The 22,315-nt window shown below is 37.3% G+C and overlaps 1 protein-coding gene across 5 annotated transcripts in view; it reads left to right on the plus strand.

Annotated features, from left to right (window-relative positions):
- ARHGAP21 (Rho GTPase activating protein 21) overlaps positions 1-22,315 on the plus strand; it is a 107,385-nt gene that overhangs the window by 38,221 nt on the left and 46,849 nt on the right. For all 5 annotated transcript variants that reach the window (XM_048951746.1, XM_048951748.1, XM_048951745.1 and 2 more), the window contains exons 2-4: positions 2,796-2,978; positions 6,949-6,973; positions 19,218-19,310. In XM_048951746.1, the coding sequence (XP_048807703.1) occupies positions 2,796-2,978; positions 6,949-6,973; positions 19,218-19,310 (301 nt within the window). The remainder of the gene's footprint in view (positions 1-2,795; positions 2,979-6,948; positions 6,974-19,217; positions 19,311-22,315) is intronic.

Here is a 22,315-nt window from a genome sequence, read left to right on the forward strand (position 1 = left end):
ATTGAATTTATAGAGACCGTATTTTACCGACTCAAACATTCAGACCTTCAGTGAGGAATACAGCAAAGTAATCTCTGGTTTGCTAGATTTTATGTGACATGAAAATAAAGCATTCATTTTTCGTTCTCTTGAAGTGCATCACTGCTCTTAAAGACAAATCACCGTAAGGATATCAGATGCTTACATACTTGTAACTGGATTGCTATCATTTTTGGATCACAAGACCATGCAGGATCTCTGTTTTCAATAACATTCTTGCCTTTGCTGAACATCATCTGTTTCTTGCTTGCTGTCTTGAATCCTTGTTTTGTTTGTATTTTTGAAAACTTTTTTGTTCCTTTTTAAAGCCTTCACTGGCAAGAGATGTTTTGGGTGGGTGTGCTGTGGTTGGACACTTCACAGGGTCACTCAACAGATGTTGACTCTTTTCTTTGTAATTCACGTTGCTTTTTGTTTGTATAGGGGCTCAGAATTGCTGTTACCAACCACATCTCGCATTTATTATCAATACTGGCCTTTTCTGTTGTGCTGCTGGCAGACCTTGCAAGGGTCCAAGGACAGCATGAAGATAACTCTTCAACTTCTGGCGTGCTTTTTCAGGAAGTAATGATTTGCCTATGGAACACTGTTATCCATAAATATCTGTTAGTTCAGCAACTGTCACAAAGGTAAAAGTTGACCTGGAGTTATAGCAAAAATACAGCTTCTTTTCCCATTTCAGTCAAATACTGCATCTCCTGCTCCTCAGACGTAGGGAAGTTTGGCTGTATTTTGACCTCAGCTCACTGTGTGTCTGAATGATCAGTTGTTACACATACTAAAACTATCTTTAGGCTAATTAAGGTGGCTTTTGTCAAGGGGGAGGGAGTAAAGCGTGGTGACTGTAGCCTGTCACTTAGTGGAGGAAGTTGTTGTCAAATGTTGAGGCCAATGATACTTCTTTATTATAAACTACTAAGTATGCCATTTTAATAGGATCAGAACAATCATTCTTAATGGCACTTTTTCTGCTCATGTGGTGGGAATGGAAAGCTGAGAAGGTACATAATTTGTGCAGAAATGAAAAAATATTGTCATGTTCAAAGGCTGAACAGATTGGTGGGAAACTCCTCAGCACCACCCTGATAGGCTAGAGGATTGTGTCACGTTTAACTCGATCTTTGCATTGCTTGAACTTTAAACTAAAGCCAATCTCGGCAGTTCAGTTTTCACTAATTTCTCATTCATTAGTCATCTAATTGCACAGTCTTGTTTCGCATTACTACTTTGAAGCATGGATGAAGGTGACTGGCATGGACAGACTTGAGCAGAGATTGAGCTCTTCATGTTTACTGTTCTTTTCCAAAATCTGCCAGTGGTTCTTCTGGGATGTTCAGAGGAGCAGAGTGCCATGGGGCCAGCTCACTGCTTCTATGCAGAAGTCCAGTATCTGCTTCCAGTTCCATCATTTGTATATTTTTCTTCTCTGAAGAATAGGGTGAGGGGAGGTAGAAGGCTGGTTTACAGGCAGCTGCCCTCGAGGCACTTAATGAGATGTAGGTTTTCTGGGCTGCGTCCTTAGCATCTGTGTAGAAACACGCTTTGTTTTACATAACAGAATACAGAATTAAGTATCTCACCAAGCAGCTGCGAAAACTTCCCCATAATACACATTGCTGTCACTGTGGTGGAAGTTGAAATGCTTTGTATTCTCTGTAGATATTGATTGAAGTTGGCTGAGCCCACCTTACCAAGAAGTGCTTCATTTTCACATAGCAGCTGTGAGGCTAAAGCAAAAGGGATTATTTTGGAGCAGTCCAGGAAGAAATCCGAGCAGAAAATTCTGCCACGTATCAGGCGGTTGCTGAGCCACAGCAGCAGTGCTGCAGAAGGACAAGAAGACTATTATTTCTGTTTGAATACCCTTTGAATAGGCTATAGGCTCTGGTATCTAAATTTGTTTCACGCATCGTTGAACTGGGATATTTAGAGGAGGATCATAGGGTTCTTGCATACTTTCTTTGTATGTTTTCAGCCTTGTTTGAATTGGTATGAATGATGTGGCACTCACTTTAAAAATTGAAATGGAAAATTTCATGTAAAGCTGCAAATATTTTTTAAAATCCTGTATTTCACAAGTCACAGATATATAGAATTACCCTTAAGAAAGAAACAAATGGTCTTGTTTCTGCAGAAGTGGGATTGTAGTTCCAACAGCAGTGGTAAATTAAACCTTCTTACTTATGTATCTACTGCAGGTGTACTGTAATGTTCAGAGAATGTAGCTAAGGGTGGAAAAAATAACAGATGAAGTAAAAAAATATTGAAGGATGTCTTGCTAAAGAAGCCTAATCAATTTTACACTTTATTTTTGTATCAGTTGTTATACATGAGGAGATACTAGTTGAGAAAACCATACCTGTGTTTTTAAGTCAGAAAAAGGGAGTTTGTATGTGTGAGAGCTTTGTATGGTCAGAAATGGAGTCCTAAAAGACAGAAAAGATCTGGATATTTATATCGAAGTAAACTAAAAAGCAAGTAAAAACAAGCTGTATGTGTTCCTGGGTACAGGTTCAGTTCAACCTGTAATTGTCGAGCATGTCGAGTTTCTTAGTATGAAACTTTAATTTGGTAAGTGGTATGACCAGAGATATAAGGATGCTGCTTTGCAATTCACATTTCTGAAGACAGTGTCAGTGATTATCCGGTTATTTTGAACGTGAGAGGAGAAGTTACGTTCTCAAGTGCACAGTAACGCTTCTAAAATGCAGCTGAATTGTGATTTACAACTAGTATCTGTGTCTCTTTTATTTCAGGCATCAAAAAATAAAGATGGAAAAGAGCAAAGTGAAGCTATATCACCATCAGAGGAAGAAGAAGCTTTCTCTTGGCCTGGTCCAAAAACTGTTGTGTTAAGGAGGACATCTCAGGGTTTTGGCTTCACCTTAAGACACTTCATAGTTTACCCTCCAGAATCTGCAGTTCAATTTTCTTTTAAAGTAAGTGAGTTTGTTTTGTTGTTTTTTGTTATTATTGGTTTTTTGTTTTTTAATTCAAAGCTGGTCTCATTTATCTGCATACTCTTTAGTGTATACTTCAGGGGTGGGGCATAGGTTGTGATTGTTTACCTCTTCAGAACTGAGCTCTGTTTAAAACTTGGTCCTAAGAGAATGGCCTGGAAGAAGTTTGTGAATATTGTAAAATTAATGGATATTAGACACTTTTTTTCCATGTTTTCTTCTTTCTGCTGAAAAGAACAAGAATCTTGCAGTCCTCCTTAAGTCAAGAGAAAAATCAGTACCAGCCTAGGCTGAAGAAGGTTTTTCTGGCTTAATAGAAATAGTGCTGAAGTACTTTATAGGTTTTGTTTATTTAAAAATGTTAAGCAGCTAATTGGTCTGCCTTACTGGAGAGTGATATTCTCCTTCATGACTGAATCATTTGGAAATTGCTTTAGTGCCTCGTGCTGGGAAGTCCATTTAATGCTGGTAAAGATTTGAGTATTGAGAAGGGTTTTTCTCCTAGTGAGTTCAAATAGCATTGATTAGAACTTGCACAATCAATTACTTTAAAATAATGATACACCATACCTCTGAGTTTTCTTCTTACTTTTGCAGCTAGGCAGAGGAATAGATTGATGCCAGGAGGAAGGAATGGTTATTGAAACTTCACACTCTTCCTACATAGCTGATTGATGCATGTCTCTACAAGAGTCTTTAGTTAATGTCTTTTTTGCTTTAGTGGCTGAAAGATTTATTTTGAATAAAAAAGCTTGCAGGGGAATATTAGTATATCTTTCCCAGTTAACTTCAGTTACAGCAGGTACTTGTGCTTGAAATTTGTACCCTTATTGAGCTTGTATTTGTATCCTTATTGAAGCTTATTGAGACTACTAGCTTTATCAGGTCATAACAAAATTTCTGTTTTTTGACAGAGAGTCAGCCAAGACCAATCCCTGTTTGAAGTCTGATATGAGAAAGGGAAAGAAGAGTGAGGAAGTCTTAGCTGAGCTGAACAAGTTATATGGACTTGTTAGCATTTCCTGGGGAAAACAAAACAACGGAACAAACCCCATTCACATTATATATGAAAATAAATAGCATAAGCAGGATTCAGTTCCTTAAACACAAAGTGGTGGGATATGTTTTCTGTTAAATTTCTCATAGATCTTCTCATACAGACAATAGTATTTTCATATGCAGAAGGAGTTGCACGCAAGGAATAGCAAATGATGTTGGGGGGATCAGGAGTTCTTCTCATTCACATCTGATAGCTCTTGAAAGAGACCCAAAACAGCGCATACCGTGCTGATACCTGTAAATCCTCAAGACATGTCTTGAAGGAAGAAAAAGGAGCTAGAACTTCAAGAGAGCTCTTGGCACCCTTTTCCCTTCTGTTTATGATATGTCAGAATCTGAGTAATTCATTCTTTGTCTGGCTTATGAAAAGAAAAATCATGGGGTTGTTAGATTGTTGTAGGTGTTCAGTTACCTATAAAGATAAGTTTTGTTTGGACCGAGCTCTGGTAAGCACTTCTGTAAGTTAACCTGAACCTTTATGTTTTCTTCTTCATGTTCATGAGATGGAAGAAAAAAGTAACATAAGCAAAGTTTTTATTCCTGGGCCGTTACAGGATGGTTTTTATAGCTATTTGTACTTAAGTTATGTGAAGAATGAAATTTACCTATTGTGCTTGATTCTAACATGAGACAAATTTGATTTCTGTGCCATTCTTATTTGACCTAAGATCATGTTGGTTAGTGACTAAGTACAGTTTCAGTCATTATTTCTAAGCTTAAGTATCATTCCTGTCTCTTCACTAATCAAAAGTGCACAGTCTTGGGGGAAGGGAAGATGCTGCTTTTTGCTTTTTATGGTAGTAGAACAGTGATAACTATGATCTGGCTTTCTGGCCATCTGAAAATCTTGTAGTAACCTTGTCTCTTCTTCACATCAGGGAATGGGTGCAGCTACCTCTGATGTGAGGTAGTGGTTACAATTGGAAGTCAAAGGTGTCATTGACTGGACAGCTTGTTTTCTCAATCCCCTTCAAGTTTCTTATGGTCAGAGTCCTTGTTGTTGCAAGTCACTTTTCTTCCAGATCAGTGCAGATGTCTTTGTTTACTTCAGGGATAGCTTTGTGTTGTAGCTTAGATTTATTTCAAGACAATGTTGTTCTAGTACCTTCTAACCTTATTGCAAGTCAACATAAATTGGTAGAGGCAGTAAAGAGAACTGAAAAGTTACCTGAAAGAAACTGTTGTGGTCAGGTGTAGTCCTTTTGGAGAGAAGACAAGACTTGTCACATGGGGGAAACACTGAGCACATCTGGGACAGAGCATGAGGCTTTGAGACTGCAGGGTGTGCTAAGAATGGGAATGGAAAGCAATGTTTGCTTCAGGGTCAGAGGGGGCTGCAACTTGAAAGCCATAGGAGTGAATTTTCTTGGGAGCAAAGAACTCTCCTCAAAGGCTGTACTGAGTGGGGAAGAATAAGCATTGCTTTTTTTTTAATATATATATATATATATATATATTAAATTATATATTATATATTATTATATAAATATATTATTTGACAAGACTGTTCAATTTAAGGATTTAGTGATAATCATCAATCATGACTTCTAAAAAGTCAGAGCAGCACCAGAACTCTGCTTACTCCTTTCTTTTTAAAATTTATTTTATTTATGTATTTATTTTATAGTTATCTAATGTGGTTTCTTTTAAGGCTCCAGCATATACTGTGGTAACTTCTGTACTGTTGCAGTGTGTTGAGACACAGACTGTACTTTACTTCTGTGTGTCAAGAAAGAAATGCACTGCACCTAGGAAGGACAGCTGTCTCACTTTGCAGCATGTGTAGATCTCTCTTTCATCAAGTCTTTGTCTCTTGAAGAGTATACTGAGATTAATGTTCAATTACTTTGAGAGTACTTAATATGAAAAAGGTGGTGATCTGTCTTTAATACAAAATACAAATCGATACATTTAAAGTGGGAAAGGACATACAGGTGAAGAGTATTTCTGTGGTCATCATATTGCTCTTTGTTGCCTTCAGGATGAGGCTGATGTAGGCAGAGCTGAAGTAAACTTAGAAGTACAGGTCCTTAGGCTAGCACATACTACTTAGAAAATATTTAGTAGAAAAATGTATGACATCCATGCAGTCACAGTTCAGAAAGAAAATGCATTTCCATATTTTGACCATCTCAGTTAAAAATTTCAGTAGAATTTTGCTGAACAGGAAATTATCCAGGCTCTATCAAAAGTCTCATTCATATTAAAATACTAACGAGAAACTGAAGTAATTATATGGTATTTTAAGCATGTCCTTCCCCATCACTACATTCCAGTTGTAGGCTTTTTTTAAAGGACTGTGGGTGATAAATGGTAGTTAGAATTGTAAAATACAGTGAGATTACCAGAAGGAAAGTCTTCAAATTTTTCCTAAATAAGCAATTGGAATATGTATTCGTCCTCCAGCAGAAGCACTGAAGGCAAAACAAATTTTATGTTTCAAATTTCACTAAGAATATTCAGAGCTTGCTTATAAAAAAAAAAAAAAGTGTTAGAAAGATGTCTTTCATACTATTTAACGTTGTGGATGATAGCAGCATATGCTTGACTTCTGGGTAGAAACATACTTGCGACAGCTCCAGTGCAGTGTTAGGCTTCATGGCAGTATTTTGGATATTTTTCTACACTTGTTTTCAGATAATGCCTTTCAAGTTGTTTCTTTGAGGATGTTTCATGCAACTGTTTAATTTTTCTATGCAAACAGGAATTACACTGCAATTTGAGAATTAAAGTCTTAATACTGCAGTGCTGGAATATTTGTGAAAAAGGATGAAATATTGAAATGCACAGTTAAGGTTACAAGTACTCTTTAAATCCTCCTAGCTTATAGATGCCTATGTATTTTCTTCATTTAATGAGTTTTTAATGTGCAGTCTTTCTTTTTCCATAGGATGAAGAGAATGGAAATAGACAAGGTATGTTTTATTTTCGTTCTTTCACGGATTCAGTATGTTAAATGTTTATCTCCAGCTATGTAACACATTTGAATAACTACCTAAGAGTTTAAAATGTAAAATTAAGTACCGTCCTTAGTGAATTTCATGGCATCAGAACAAAGGGAAGGAAATGTAATTTAGCTGCACCTGTTTACCTTATGCATTTGCTACACTTTACTACTGTTAACAGTGTACTGCTGTACACGCTGTGTCACTTGCGCTGCTCATGCTATTTTGTCATGTTTGATAAAAAGGCAAGAACACATTTGTTGCCTTTTTAGCGACAAAGTTTTTACACTCCTTTTGTGTTTAGGCCTTACTGTTCTTCTGTGCAAAGTACTGTAGAGATTGTGCTCATTACCTGTATTTATATAGCTACACTGTAGAGCACTTTTTTTTAATGCATCAGAGTGTAGCTGGTTTGAAATTTGGTTCTCATTGAGACTCACTCTGATAGAATCAGCACAGAAGTATATGAGCTTAGTCTTAATACTGGTGATAAAAAAACCAAACATACATCCGCATGTGGTATACAGCCGCCTTATCAGCCTAGTAGTGCTATCTTCAGTATTTAGTAGTATGGATTTAATTTATTTGGTCATTTTCAGTGGTTTGTCATTTTTGTGTACACTTTGAAATCCATTGAATATTTTTCCATGATGTCAGATAAAATTTGTGAATAAGACTATCTTGTGCTTTATTAGAAGGGATGGGAAAAAAAACTTATTTATAGGTTATGTGTGTCAGTTCCACTTTGTTTTCATAGCTTTCTCCATGTTACATTGCATTTGTCTGCTCTCTTTTTAAAAATACACTAATTAGCTTCTTCACTAAGCAGAACTATGTCTCAGTCTCACCTAGCTAAAATTTCTCTTTAGCATTTAGTTGTTTCCATGTTCATGCCTCTTCTCTTTTTTTTTTTTTTATTTTATTTTTTTTTTGCTGGCATATTTTTGTTTCATTATACAAATAATGATAATAATAAATAAGGGATAAAGGGATAATAAATGTTATGATTTAAGTTAGAAAGTCAGGTTTTCAGGTGGGGACCCAAGTCCTGCTTCCCGTTTTTGGTATTCTGTCAAAATAATCAGGTATGCAAAGGATGTAGGATTAGATGCAGCGCATGTGTAATGTGCAGTGCTTCAGTTTGTCCTTAATATGGCATTCCAGTGCAGTTCTTTGAGGATAGGCTTGTTTAAACCTGGATACCTTTGTTCATAAACTGCATAGTGAATGCTGATTTTACTAGTGGGTTGTGATCCTCTTACGTTGTACTAGAGAACAGTACCTGGTTTCAACTTACTCTTAAAAAATAGCTCATTCAGTTCGAAAGTAGACATTTTGCAATTCTGTTTCAGAATTTTTGTGTACCTGTGATATACTGGAAGCATTCTGGCAAACAGTTTAACTGAATTTTATTCTCGGGAAAAATGATAGGTTTGTGCATGTCATCCTTCTGCTTTTACTCATTTGCATTCACCAGCATGTTAACAAGTGAAAAGTCAGTCTTTCTGAATTCCTCATCACTCAACTTCTGCCCCTAAATTTGCCACTACTTTTATCCATTTTAACAAATGAGAAGGTAGATCCTTCCTCATTTGAAGGAAGAGAATGCAGTCAGTCCTGTCAGAAGAAGAGCATAGAGATGTCGGCTGTGTTGTAGAGGAGGAAGTTCTGCAGTTCATGTTCATAGTCAGTAGTTCTTGTCATAGAGAGAAGAGATGGATCAGCTAAAGATGCAGCTGTGCGTCTGCTGTTTAAAATGTTCATCTGAGCTGTTTTTCAGTAGAGGATCGGCAGTAAACAGGCATTTATGTGGTTTGTTACGAGACCTGTGCAGGTGGAGCAAGATGGCTTTCTGGAAATTTTTATGTAGCTGCTTAAGCTATGAATCATAGCTCAGCTATTGCTTATTTATAGCTACTTAGTTCACTGTCGCGTTGAAATACAGATCAGAGGGTACAAAACATACTTGGGGAAGATAAGTATGCAAGTATATAAGTTGAGCTTGTGCTCTGTACTGAGTGATAAGAAAAGCAACTGTCGTGTGGTATACCTTAAAAATAATGAAACAGGACAGAAAGATTCAACATTTTCCCCAAAGTTTGGTGTGACCTCAAACAGGGTTGGGGTTGTTAAGCTGTTCCTATTTACATTGCTTCAAGTTGTTCCTTTCCTCAAAGGAGGACAGTTAGCTCGCAAGGAGAAAACCAAGAAAAAGTATGCCTCATTTTCCGTTTTCACAAAGTCACGTTAATTTAGCAAAAGCAGATATGCCAAAAATTCGCTAAAGGACTATTCCAAGGCTGCTAAAAGCGATGTAGAATGGAAGAGAAGCGGAGCCGCTTCGGGGTTGCAAGGTGTGCGCTGGCTGCCCAGCGCCGGCGGTTTGCCCCGCTGGAGGCCGGGCGCGCTCCTGGGGCGGGCCTGGTGCTGCTGGGCGTGCGGAGGAGCCATCTAGTGGCGAATGTCATGCGTTTTCCTTCGAGCTGGGTTAGAAAACTTGCCTCTGTGAACCTGTGACATAATTAACAGTGAAAGTATCACAAACATTTTTATTTTGAAGCCTGTAGGTGCTGATTCACTTGAGCTTTCTTCTTTCCTGTGTTGAATATGAAGCTGAGGGCATTTGAGCTGTTCATTTTTGTGAAGGGATGTGTGCCAGTGCAAAATTGTCAGCTTTCTGCTATCAATTCGATTGAGTTAAGATTCCTGCCGTCTGCTTTATAGCCTTTTCATAGATTAAACTTACATTTAAAATTTGAGGTTTTTTTGTCAGCTCTCAGCATTTACAGACTTGGGTGGGTGAATGTAGAGAAAAGCTTTCCTATTATCTTCTATTGAAAGCAGTACATTTATATTTAAGATGCTGAATACCTAATTAAGTTAGAAGGCAAAAATGAAAGCACATACCAGCTTTGATGTATCAGTGAATGGAATATTTTCATATGATTTTATGTTCTGGTGTAGAATTTTCATGCAGCCTTTTTTTCAGCATATATTCAGATCTTGCCACTGGCTTAATCTTGTTTTTAGTATGCAGTAAGTTTTCAAAGCAGTTAGAGAAAAATTTATCCAGAAGAGCTCTAAAAAAGGAAAGACTTGAAAAGGAGATGAAGACTGAGGAAGCTGGGGGCTGAGTTGGCAAGCGAAGGGATCAGGGTGATGTGGACAGGAGTGACCTTCTGTCAACAGTCAGGAGAGAAAGGGGCCACCAAGTTTATGCACATAAATAAGGAAGTGCCTTCAGGACAAAATGATGGAGAGAGCTCTTGTAACTGTTCTGAATGGCTCCTTGAAGTGCCTGTACACTAATACACATGAGGAGGAGTTGAAACCCTGCATGCGATTGCAGTGGGATCACAGAGACACAGCGGGATAGTTGTGAGAGACAGCTGGAGAGCTTGCAGATATGCACGGCCAGCACCATGGGAAGGGCAGGCTGGATGGTCAGTGTGACTGTTTCTGTGAGAGGGCAGAAAGAATGCATGGAGCTTCACATTGCAGTAGATAGATAGGAAGTCATTGGACAGCTTATAGGCCAGGGCTTGCACACAGGCCTACAAAGGCAACCTTTTGGGAGGATTTTATATACAGAGATATCTATCTGTACTCAATATATTGTGCATTAATACAGTGAATGTCATCTTTCGAACACTCCTTGAAGCTGTAGTTGACAAAATACAAGTTTAGTGCATATAGAATGGCTATGATTTCTTGTACTTAATATTTTTTTAAATATTTGTCATTGCTAAGTATGTAGTAATAGTCCCTGAAATGAACTTTAATACAAGTTTTAAGCTATGCTATTACAGTGCCTGGAAATCTAGCAATCATTACAATCCAGAATCACTTTTTTTTTTTTTTTAATATAGTGTTCTTATTTCCTGTTTTTTATATTTTTTTATATTGATTGATTGATTGATTGATGTTCGGCTGAACATGAGCCGACAGTGTGCCCAGGTGGCCAAGAAGGCCAATGGCATCCTGGCTTGCATCAGAAACAGTGTTGCAAGCGGGAGCAGAGAGGTGATTGTTCCCCTAGATTCAGCACTCGTGAGGCCGCACCTCGAGTACTGTGTCCAGTTTTGGGCCCCTCACTGCAAGAAAGATATTGAGGCCCTGGAACGTGTTCAAAGAAGGGCAACAAAGCTGGTGAGGGGTCTGGAACACAGACCATATGAGGAGAGGCTGAAGGAGCTGGGAATGTTCAGCCTGGAGAAGAGGAGGCTCAGGGGGGACCTCATTGCTCTCTATAACTTCCTGAAGGGAGGGTGCAGTGAGCTGGGGGTCGGCCTCTTCTCTCGTGTCATTAGTGATAGGACCAGGGGGAATGGTTTCAAGCTACGGCAGGGGAGATTCAGGCTGGACATGAGGAATTACTACTTTTCAGAAAGGGTGGTCAGGCACTGGAATGGACTGCCCAGGGAGGTGGTGGAATCACCGACCCTGGGGGTGTTCAAGGAAAGACTGGATGTTGTGTTGAGGGACATGGTTTAGTAGGAGCTATTGGGAATAGGTGAACGGTTGGACTGGGTGATCTTTTAGGTCTTTTCCAACCTTAGTGATTCTATGATTCTATATGGAGGTATCTATAGCAACTGGCAGCTTATCTTCTCAGAGAAAAAAAAAAAAGTGAATTAGGTATAAGATTCAGTCTCCTTTTCTGTAGAGAGACTAATGAGTGTGCGCCCACCAGTGAGAGTTCAGACATCTGTTTTCACTGGCATTTTTAGATTGTTGAATTGTGATCGCCAGACTTTTTTGATGAGTCTGACTTAGAAAATTGAAGGACAGAAATTTTAAACCTAAGCTAAACCTAAGTTGCAATGTGTTGCTTGAGCTCCTTCAGTTTTATATTAGCATGTTTTCATATTGGGGAGAACGATGGAAAAAATGCAGGAAAGACTTTTTATTTGACTGTTGCTTATGTAATACTTCATGTGGTTTTGATGTCTTATTTCTTTAAGCAGAATGTTGATTCTGTAAGGTGGTTTGTGTCCTCCTAGTGTTGAATTTAATTCCAAGGTTTCTAACATCATCTATTAAAGCTCAGTCTGTTGTGAAATAAACTGATTGTACTTGCGATGGTGGGAACAGTGCTGATAAGGGACAACATACAAATGAATGTGAACTCAGATATGTGGAAAGTTCAGTAGATTGCTGGGAAGATATAGTCTTAAGGTAGTGGGATGGGAGTAAGAGGAAAAGAGTTAGATAACATGGTGAATGGTGGTGCCATAGCGAGTTGTCCTTTTTTGTGCATCTTTAATCCAATTTATTTTGTAATGCTGAATGACAGTGCTGTCAGAAGGCTAAATTTAGTTTTTGATGGAGATGTGAGCTGGATGTGCACCTTCTAGAATGTTTAACAGTGGCCTTCCAATTCATCACGTGTATAGGGCCTTTCAGTGACTCCTAAGGACTTCAAATAATCTTTGACTTTCAATAAAAATCCTGAGATGTACGCGAGTATGATTTCCATGGACTATGGAGAGAGTCCATAGTTCACAACAGATATCAACTGAATGGCTGTGTTTGCCACGTGGGCACAGTCCTGGGCAGCCAGGTGACCTGCAGCAGTCCCTTCCAACGTCAGCTATGCTCTGGTATGTGTGTATGGGAACGGAATTGATTGCTCTTGACTGTTTAATCATATGTTAACTTGTATGTCAATTTGTAACTTGAGAAGGTTGGTTTTCGGATTTGAGGGAATTGGAAAAAATCCTAATGTTGGCAACTGATGTAGTGGGAAAATACTTTTTGAGAAAACAGTTTCACCTTAAATACGGGCTATGTTTTTCATGAAAATGCCAGGTGACTCTTCCCTTCTCTCCTCTTTCTTGAGAGTGAGGTTAAGGCTGTGTTAGCCAAGTGGTTGAAGCTAAAAGTTGCCTAATCAAAATACCAGAGGTGTTATGAATAATAACAGAACATATTTTTCCTGAATCATGGGAGTGAGTGCCAGATGCTTTTAAACTAAATGACTGAAGAGAACTATTTTACTTGTTTTTCTTCCTTGGCATTATGTTTTGTTCAGTGTTTTTTTTGTTTTTTTGTTTTTTTTTTAGTAGAGTTACCTCATACTTGACAGTGGGTGAAATTAAGGTCCCTTGGGGCTCAACTAAGACCTTTAGACTTCTTTTCTGCAGCGATTGCTAGTAGAGAAATGCTTACTATGTATGAAATTCAGTTTTCAGATTATAAAATCCAAAATTGTCTTCAGTTGCACTCCATTAAATGTACTCCTTACAGTTTTAATGATCTGTATTTAATTAAATCTGTTAATAAATTCAAGTTCTGCAGTACTTTAAGTTATCTTTTTTTGAGTATTTTTTTTTTGATTCAGTAATCATTTGGAACTGTTTGTCCCACTGTGTCTGTGCATATTTCTCCTCCCATTGCCTGAAAGTTGTCCGAGAATCACTGCCCTCTCCCTTGTTGAACCATATGGAGTACAAGTGTCTCGAATATCCAGAAGCATATTTGTAGATCTTCATGCTTGAGGACAATGTTCCCTTGCCCTTGAGTAGATCTACATAAAAACTTGTCTTCGTAAGTAAGCTGTTTCATAGGGTGAAAGATAATATATGGTATGGATTTCAGTCGCTTTAGCTATGTGCTGAATAAGACCAGGAGCTGCTGCAGCTATCTTGTTAGGTGAGCATATGTTTAGAGAATGGTTTTCTGTTTGTTTGTTTGTTTTTTTAAATTTATTTTTAATTTATATTATTTTTTAGATATTTATTTTTCTTGAAAATACTCAGCATAATGTGAAGAAAACCCTGACTTTTATTCATTTCCTCTGTTATGAAATTTTCTGAGCATGGTTCAGATGCCCTGAGGAAGAGAAATAGCATATTGTTAGGAAGCAGATTCTTAGGAGAGGCTTTACAAGAGAACCATGTTGTACTGCGTCCTGAACACTTGCAGGTTTGTGCTCAGCAGGTCAAAGAGACAGGAAATGAAATGGGAGAATCAAGCAGGTTAGAATGCTATTACTTTGCAAATGATCTGGCTATGATGAAAATGTACTCTCTGGTATTCCAAAAAATGGCAGGTGAATTCCCTTCACCATTACACTGTGAACATCAGAATGTAAGAGTGAAGGTAGCACTGACTGCAATCACAGTGGGCAGATCTAAGTAGTCATAAATTCTGATAAATATTTGTTTTATGAAAAAGATGTTGTAATTCTGTTTGATGTTAATTGGAGAAGCAGCTGCAGCAAAGTACATTATTCTTGTGATTCTGTAGATTCTGTTTCAATCCCGTGAGTTCTTTCAAGTAGCAATTGGGAAATGGTCTATTTACATGACTTACATACAATTATGAAAACTTGTTGGCTAGGGAAAACCTGCTTGCTGCAATCAGCTGCTTTTTTTGCATTTGTCTTGCATTTGATTATGAATGTTCCTTATGCTTTTTCAGACTTATTTTTCCACTTATTTAGACTAATAACTTCATTATAAAGATTTCTTGAGTCTATCCTGCCTTCGCTTAAGCCAGTGAATTTTTGCCTTGAGCCTTCTAAGTATTTGGCAGTTTTATTGCTTTATTTCTGGTGTTGAATCTCTGAAGTGAAAGCTCAGCATCAGTTTACATACTCTAAAGTCACACTGTAGTTTGAATTGCATAATTTTGAGGGAATATTTGTAGTCAAAGAAATACTTGGGCTTTTCTGTTAGCAAAATGACCTTACTGCCTGGATGTCAACTTGAGCTGCAGCTTACCTTGTCTGTTGGCCATTTTCTCAGACTGGAGACTTGTGTGCTTTTTTTTTTTTTTTTAATTATTATTATTACTATTCCTATGTGAAACTGCACCTCTGTTTTTAAATGCACTTCTGGAGAAATTAAGCATATGAGTTCATCTCCTGCTTCCTGTTTCTGAAGTAAACCAGTGAAAGATACAGCTGCACAAAACTGGCCATACTGAAATGGAAGTAATGATGCCTGCAAAGACAGCTTGGTCTATTTCTGTTCAAGCTAATATTCATTTTGTTAACCTAGTTTGGGAGTGAATGATGAATGTATCTGAGGCTGCAGGAGGTTTCACCGTAATAAGCGGTTCTAACTGTAAGCATTTCTGTGCCCAGAGGCTGTGAGTATTGAGGTGGGGGTGGAATTGTGCATTAATTAACTATGTAGTAAAGGTATGTTCTCAGTCTGAATTTGCACAGTACGTGCATGTAGTGCAGTTGCTGTTAGCTCAGCAATCACTTCCAATTAGGATTATGAAGATCAGATATGCTGGGACTGTGATTTTTTTCTCCTTTGACAACTGAGAGCTGGAAGATGCTCTGTTAGGTGTACTGGGGTCCTGGTGCATTGGGCGTTGTCTTTCCACCAGAGGGAGTTTAAATGCCAAGGAAATGGATGAGGGAACGCCCTTGTCTGATACATTCAGAGCTCTGCCACTGATGAGCAGAAAGCGGGAAGTACTGCTTTTTGGCAGCTTGTGGCAGGAGTGAGATTTAATTTCACATCATGAGTAAGGAATGCTGATTTTGAATAAATAAATCTTTGTTTCCTCTTTGGCTTTTTACCTTTCAGTAGTCTTTATACATGCTAAAGCTTAGAGGCCATGATGTGGAAAATATGAAAAAAAAATTATGCAACCTCTTGAGCATGCATAGGGTGGTGCTGAAATGGGTGCTTAAAAGAATTATTCTAGAATGAGTAAAATAAAATAACTGAAAATAATCCTTTACATGAAGCTAATTAGAATATTTTGAATCAAATGTCTTTAAATTCTTACCACAAATAGCCAATTATTTAGATCTAAGCCACACATACCTTTATATAATAGCTGTCCGTGAAAGAAATAATAGGATGTTGCTTACTAGATATTACTCCCCAAACAAAAGGCATTATAGGGAAGAAGAGTGGCTAAGTGAATGCAGACTTAATTGTAAAAACAGCTTGCATTTAAGCAATAGTTACCGAGCAGTCTCTTCTGCAACTTAATTGTGCATTGCTTCTTAGTGCTATGTAAAATGCTTGACTTATTTTATGTTCCATTGCACAGGATTTCCATTTCTGGACTTAACTCTTGCCATGTAAAAGCATTCTTGGACTGCAGCTCATTCCATGAGGGAATGCCCGTAAGGGCATCTCTAAACAGACAATTTCCAAACAGCATAATTGGGCTTCAGTCTCATGCTTGCTGTACATCTGTATAGTTTGTGCTCTGACCTTTGTGTGACAGTATGAGGAAGACCTATCTTAGTCAAATAGTATAACTGTACAACTGTAGTAGTGCCTTCTACAATTAATTTCTTAGAAAAAAAAAAAAAAAAGTATATTTATTTAAATATATATTTTTTATATATGTGTGTGTGTGTATAGTTCTTAAACTGAAGTATTAAGCTTTAAGACCTGAGATAAGCTATTAGGTTACCCATTACTTGGAATTTAGTACAGTGATGATTGGGTGCATATCTTTACGTCTTATCAGTCTTCAGTTGGTCTGAAGAAAGTATAATTAACTGCTATTTTTAGAAAAAAGAACTTTTTTTTTTTTTTTTTTAGCTTCACTTGAGTTTCAAACTTAAAGTAGAAATACATGCTTTGAACACACTGGGGGAAGTTCGTTTATATGCTTACTGAAGGAAAGAATGTTTGGTTTGTATCTAAGTATGTAGAAGACTAAGGGGAACTGAAGAACATGCATTCGTCTCCAAACCTTTGGAATCCGAGGCTTTCTTCTTGCACTTGCACTTGTGTGTGGATTTTACTAGACTGTGAAATGAACCTGCAAATGTAGACAGTGTGGTAAAACTTTCATCCTAATTTTTTGCCCTTACTTTGATCATAAACCTTAGGCTGCTGGTTCATTTTTCTGGGGAAAATGAGTGTTCAGTATAGCTTTTTTTGACATGCAGGACAATAAGCCATGCTTGAAGTGTCACTGGTTTTGCAAGTTGGTCCCTGCATTAGCTGGAAAAGCCTAAAGTGACTGCTTACAGTGTTGAACCTCTTTGTGTCGGTGCTATTCTGCCAACAGGTTGGTCAGAAATTGAGTGTTCAGGGAAGCCTTCATGCTCTGGTCTGCATAAATTTGTACAATCTTCTGACACTGAGGTAACAACTGTATTAAAGGCATTCTGTGTCTAATATTGAATGAATTCTTGACCTCTTGTGTGTTCTGGCATGGACAAGGTAGCGTTTGTAAGTGTTAAGCAGGCTAGCAATAGGCCACTTGCTCTTCCTGATGGGCATTTTGTAAAGAGCTGAGATAATATCTGACCCAACATCAAGGGGTTGAGTGTTACAAATCAAACGTGCTGTGGGAGCTCAATTATTATTTTTCTTGTTCCTGTTGGAATTCTCTCTCTTCAATCAAGTTAAGTGACAATACTGGGAAGCATATTTGATCCTATAAAAGGTACTTTTTAATCTTTTCACTATGGATGGAGCAAACTTTTGTTCATGGCATCTGGAATAAATTATTCTAGGAGCTTGTCTAAATCTGCTAAAATGTTCTTGACTCTTATAGGATGAGACCTATCGTGTTCAGTGTCTATTTAAATCAGCAGATTAAAAATGACAGATACTACCTTTTCTTTATAAAGAACATTTTGTTTGTCTTGTAGCTGTGTCTTGCTAATCAAATTTTAAATTATTTGGGGACTCAACTGCCAGCTGGATTTTTTTTATTAATGTTTCAGTTTCTTTGTATATAAATAATAGCTATCTGATTCTATCAAATCAACCTTTATAATTATTCTCGACTCATCGGGAGTTATTTTAAGACCATTTTGCAGCCGTTTTGTTGAAATGTTTTTGATAAGGTGGCAAGGCTAAAAAATGTTGGCAGTGAGGCTAAAACTTGTATTTGAAAAATGTGAGTGAGAATGAGAAGTCTGATTTTGTGCAATTTATTGAGACTGTTTAGATCATGCATTTTCCTTTCATGGAAATGAAGCAAAAAAAAACTTAAGGGGGACGCTTTATTCAGTCAGTAACTGAGAAAGAATGTGTTGCTGTAGGTTAGTAAACATGACCAGGAGGAATATTTAAGCTGTGGTGTCAGTTCTTCCAAAAGGAGTGCCGTTTCATGGAACCATAGGTTGGAAAGAACCTTGGAGACCATTTCCAACCACCCAGCCATGGGCAGGGTTGTCTCCCATTATTTGTCTGCCCAGAGACCCATCCAAACTGGCCTTTGAACACTTCCAGGGATTGGGCTAAGTCAACCATTCGTCATTGGAGAAGTGAATAAAAAATAAAAATGGAGTATTTCTTTTTATTGGCAGTGCTAATTTTGTGTAATCTCTTTATTCCCTACTGCTTTTGCTACTTTTTACTGCAGTTTACACCTCTCTATGTTATGCTGGGGCTTTCTAGCACACTAGACTTTGCTTATTTTCAGTCGTATCTTTTCTCCTGGCTGGCTCGTGGTGTAACCTCCAAATGGTGATGTTCCCCAACAGGGTGCCTGGTGATAGGAACTGAGGAGGACTAGCTGTCACAGTCAAGTTTTGAAGGATCTTTGAGGAATCCCTCATTTGTTCTGTGTATTGTCTACCACGTAGGATAGAAGTGCCAGGATAGGCTGGTAATACTCTGTGATGATCTTCATTTGTTCTACAGCATTCTTGTGGCAGGCTGGAAGGAAAGTTTTGACTTACAGACACCTTTTGCTTTTTACAGTATTTCTGGAAGCCAAGAAAGAATGGTACATTGAGAATGTGCGATGGTTGTATGATTCTCACTTCCAAAGGAAGCGAATAAGATTTTATTTCTAAGTTTATTCTACTAAATCTTACTCTAGTTTAATATCTAGGTAGGAATCCAGAAGAGGAAAGAGTAATACTGAACAGTGTAGGAATTAGCACGATAATGAAGTAGCAAAGACATGGTGAAATGAACTTGGAAAAAACTACATTTATCAGAACACATAAGTTGGTATGCATGCTTTCCCACTCCCAGCACCTGAAAGGTCTAAGCATAGCTAGGAGAAATGCTGTCTCGAGCACTCACTGCAATCACAGCATCATTTAAGTTGGAAAAGACATTCGAGATTATGAAGTCCAACCAAAAACCTGACTTACTGAATCCCATCACTAAATTGCATCTTTCCCTTCCCTGAATTTGGATTATGGTATTCAGTGTAATGATTAACGGGGCTGGATTACATTTCAAAATAATTCTTTAAAGTGAAAATGTTATAATGTAATTGAAAAATTTAAAGACATATTCTTTTTTCCCCTCAGGAAAACAAAGAAATAGACTGGAGCCTATGGATACAATATTTGTTAAACAGGTGAAAGAAGGTGGACCTGCTTTTGAAGCTGGACTGTGCACAGGTATTGTTTTTCTATAACATTGATAGGATGTTCGTATACATGATATAAAAATACAGTTTAATCTTCTACATGCAGTTCTGTATTCCATTAAACCTTCTTTCATTAGGAAGTTTATAACCTCTCTCGTTAAAATTGTCATCTAGGGATTTTTGTCATAAAAGCACCACTGTGTACTTTCAGGGGGTGCTACATGAAATGTATTAAGTCATAAAAGTCTAAATAGTCTTGTTCATTATTTTAAGGCTACAAACAATTATGTGATAAATAAAATGGCATGATAAGCTCCTATTTCTTATGCTTTATTACCTATTGATAATGGCAAAACATTCAGGTTTTTGTCCTCCAAATTACTATACTTCCTTTAAATGAAATAATAATCCAAGTCTGTCTTGTATTAAATTGTGACCAGTTGTTTAATCTATAATCTCTGGATCAGGCAGGAGGTTCTTTTTCTGAAGTGCCAGGTATTTTTTAACACCTGTATTAAATATTGGAGGAAAAAAGCTATGTTAGAAGGGAAAGTCTTAAAATGATATAAGCTACGTAGATGGATTCTGTTACAAACACGCATTTCTATTCTATAAGGCAAAACGTGATTCCTGTGAAAGGGTTGTGTTTGTGTAGACAGTGAAGTGTCTGCATTTTCTTTTGAAAGCAGTTGTGTGCTGGCATTTGTCTGTATTGGAGTAATTTTTGTACATTTCTTCCTAAAGAAATAAAAAATATTGTAGGATGATCTGCAGTTTAAAAACAATTCTAAATGCTTCTTTACAGCATATGCCATATTTTTTTCTTTTTTAACTTCTCCTTAAGTAGTTATTGAGGGAAGGGTTATGTTGGCATTATTTTAAGGCTATTATATAAAGAAATGTTTTAGCTTGACAAAATGCAGTGTATGTTGAAGTTGTGCAGAGAGGCCATGTTAATTTCTACTCTGTTCAGTGTTTGCCAAACTAAAAGAGATTGAATCTGTAGGGGTTTTTTTATTATTTTTTATTTTTAGGCATAGAAGAGATCTTAAGAATCCAGAATGAAGAACAAAAAAAAACATGCAAAGATATGTTTTTAATCTACTGGAATATTCTTTTTGGAAACACTGCAGATAGTCATTATATCTAATTAGGTCATGCTACTACTTCATGTTTATATCTTGAAATATAACAGAGTATTTCAATCTCTGTATTGAAATTACATTTTAAAGCACTCAGAATGAACAGCAAGGTAGACTGCTTTACTTCTGATACAGACACTGAGCATGTATTTTTTAGAATCAATTGTATTTGCATTTTAGCTTTGTTTTGTAGTCACAATAATGGAAAAAAGAAGCTCAAAAATCTAATATTAAGTAGTCACTTTTACTGTCATTACTGTACAGTAATACGTTACTAGGGTATTTCACTTTGTAATATTAGCAGTCCTAACCCAAGGTTCATTACCCAGAATCAGTAAGCTGTCTGTCAGCTGCTACTCAACAGAAAACTTGGTCTACTTACACAAATTTAAGGAAGGGTGTATCTTAAATACAAGACAATTCATTTTGAGTATTTTTGAACTCTCTTGTGAAGTTATCTTGGCTAGAGTTAGAGACATCATACTTACATATTTAACATCTGATGTATTTCATTAAAGAGAATGTATTGTTGTGTTCCAAGCATAAATATTTTAGATAATATTTACTGAAATGCAGACAACTGAAATAGATCCATACCTCCCATGCATTGGTCTACATGCTATGATTTATATTAGGCAAGAATACCAAGGACTAAAATGTGTTCAGAAAAGGAGATACTGTAATGTGTTCAGATTAAATACCTTGATAGGTATTTAAATATTTAATGGACCACTGAATTTATAATAGAAATATTATATAGGTAAAAGCCTTCATGCTTTTTTACTCTGTTTTGCAATACAGACTCAGGCCTTCCTCTTGATGTGAACTTGAAGCTGAGCAAAGTTGTTTTCTTCAGAGTTGGCTGCAACTGCTGCTTTCAAGTAGCCAGTTACGCAGTGTGGTCCCACTTGAGGGTTTTTTGGCAGGTTCATATTCTGGTTCATGAGATGCATGCTTTCAGTTTCACTGTTGTATTTCTTTGAAGAATAAAAACTGCGTGAAAGTAGGTAAGATAATATGACTTACTTGCTAAGTATTCCTAATTGCATTTTTCTGTGGGAATATTGAGTAAAAGATCTACATCTGTGGGCAAGTTCCAGATCAACCTGGAGAAAAGCCAGTTTTAAGTTCCAGAGAAGAATCTGAGGTATTCTGTGGAAGGCTTGCCATATGACCTGAAAGGACAGAGTTTAGAGAGACAACCATAGCATTTCAATTTTCTACAACACTTTGGAAGGATTTACTCCAGAGTCAAGTATTTCAAAATTAACTTTGTTTTAATGATGGATGGTTAACTTCTCAGCCTAATTATTTAATGTGACTGTATGTGTGCAACACAGGTATAGGGTTTACCATACATTGCAGGTACCTAGCAATCCATGTGACTGATAGTAGTTGTTAACTGTTCGCATAATGGCCTGGGTTGGAAGGCTCCTCAAAGATTACCTAGTTCCAACCCCCTGCCAACGGTAGAGTTGCTGACTGCTAGATCAAGCACTAACACTACAACAAGAGTCTTCCTACCTAAGTTCTTAATAATCACATTCACTCAATGTTACCTCACATTTCTCCCTGTCAAAACAAAGAAGAAAAGGTTTTCATTTTACCATGAGCAATTGAACCATTTATGACATAGTTGTGTTCTTTCTGTCCTTGATTTCCTCAAGTTCTCTGTGTGAGAATGGAGGAAGACTGAGCAAACTGTTTTCCAAACTGGCTGCTGATATGAAATGCCGTTGTGTTTCCACACAGTGCAGTGTGGTTGTGAACACGTTCTTCATGCAATTGCAAAGAGATGCAATTCTGTTGTGGCACTGCTATCTATCCTAAAAAGTTCCACCTTGTGTCTCCAAACATATGGGTATTTGGTAGCTTTGGACCGTGGAATACTCTG

Source organism: Lagopus muta, chromosome 7 (genome assembly GCF_023343835.1).
Source record: "Lagopus muta isolate bLagMut1 chromosome 7, bLagMut1 primary, whole genome shotgun sequence".
Lineage (NCBI taxonomy): Eukaryota > Metazoa > Chordata > Aves > Galliformes > Phasianidae > Lagopus > Lagopus muta.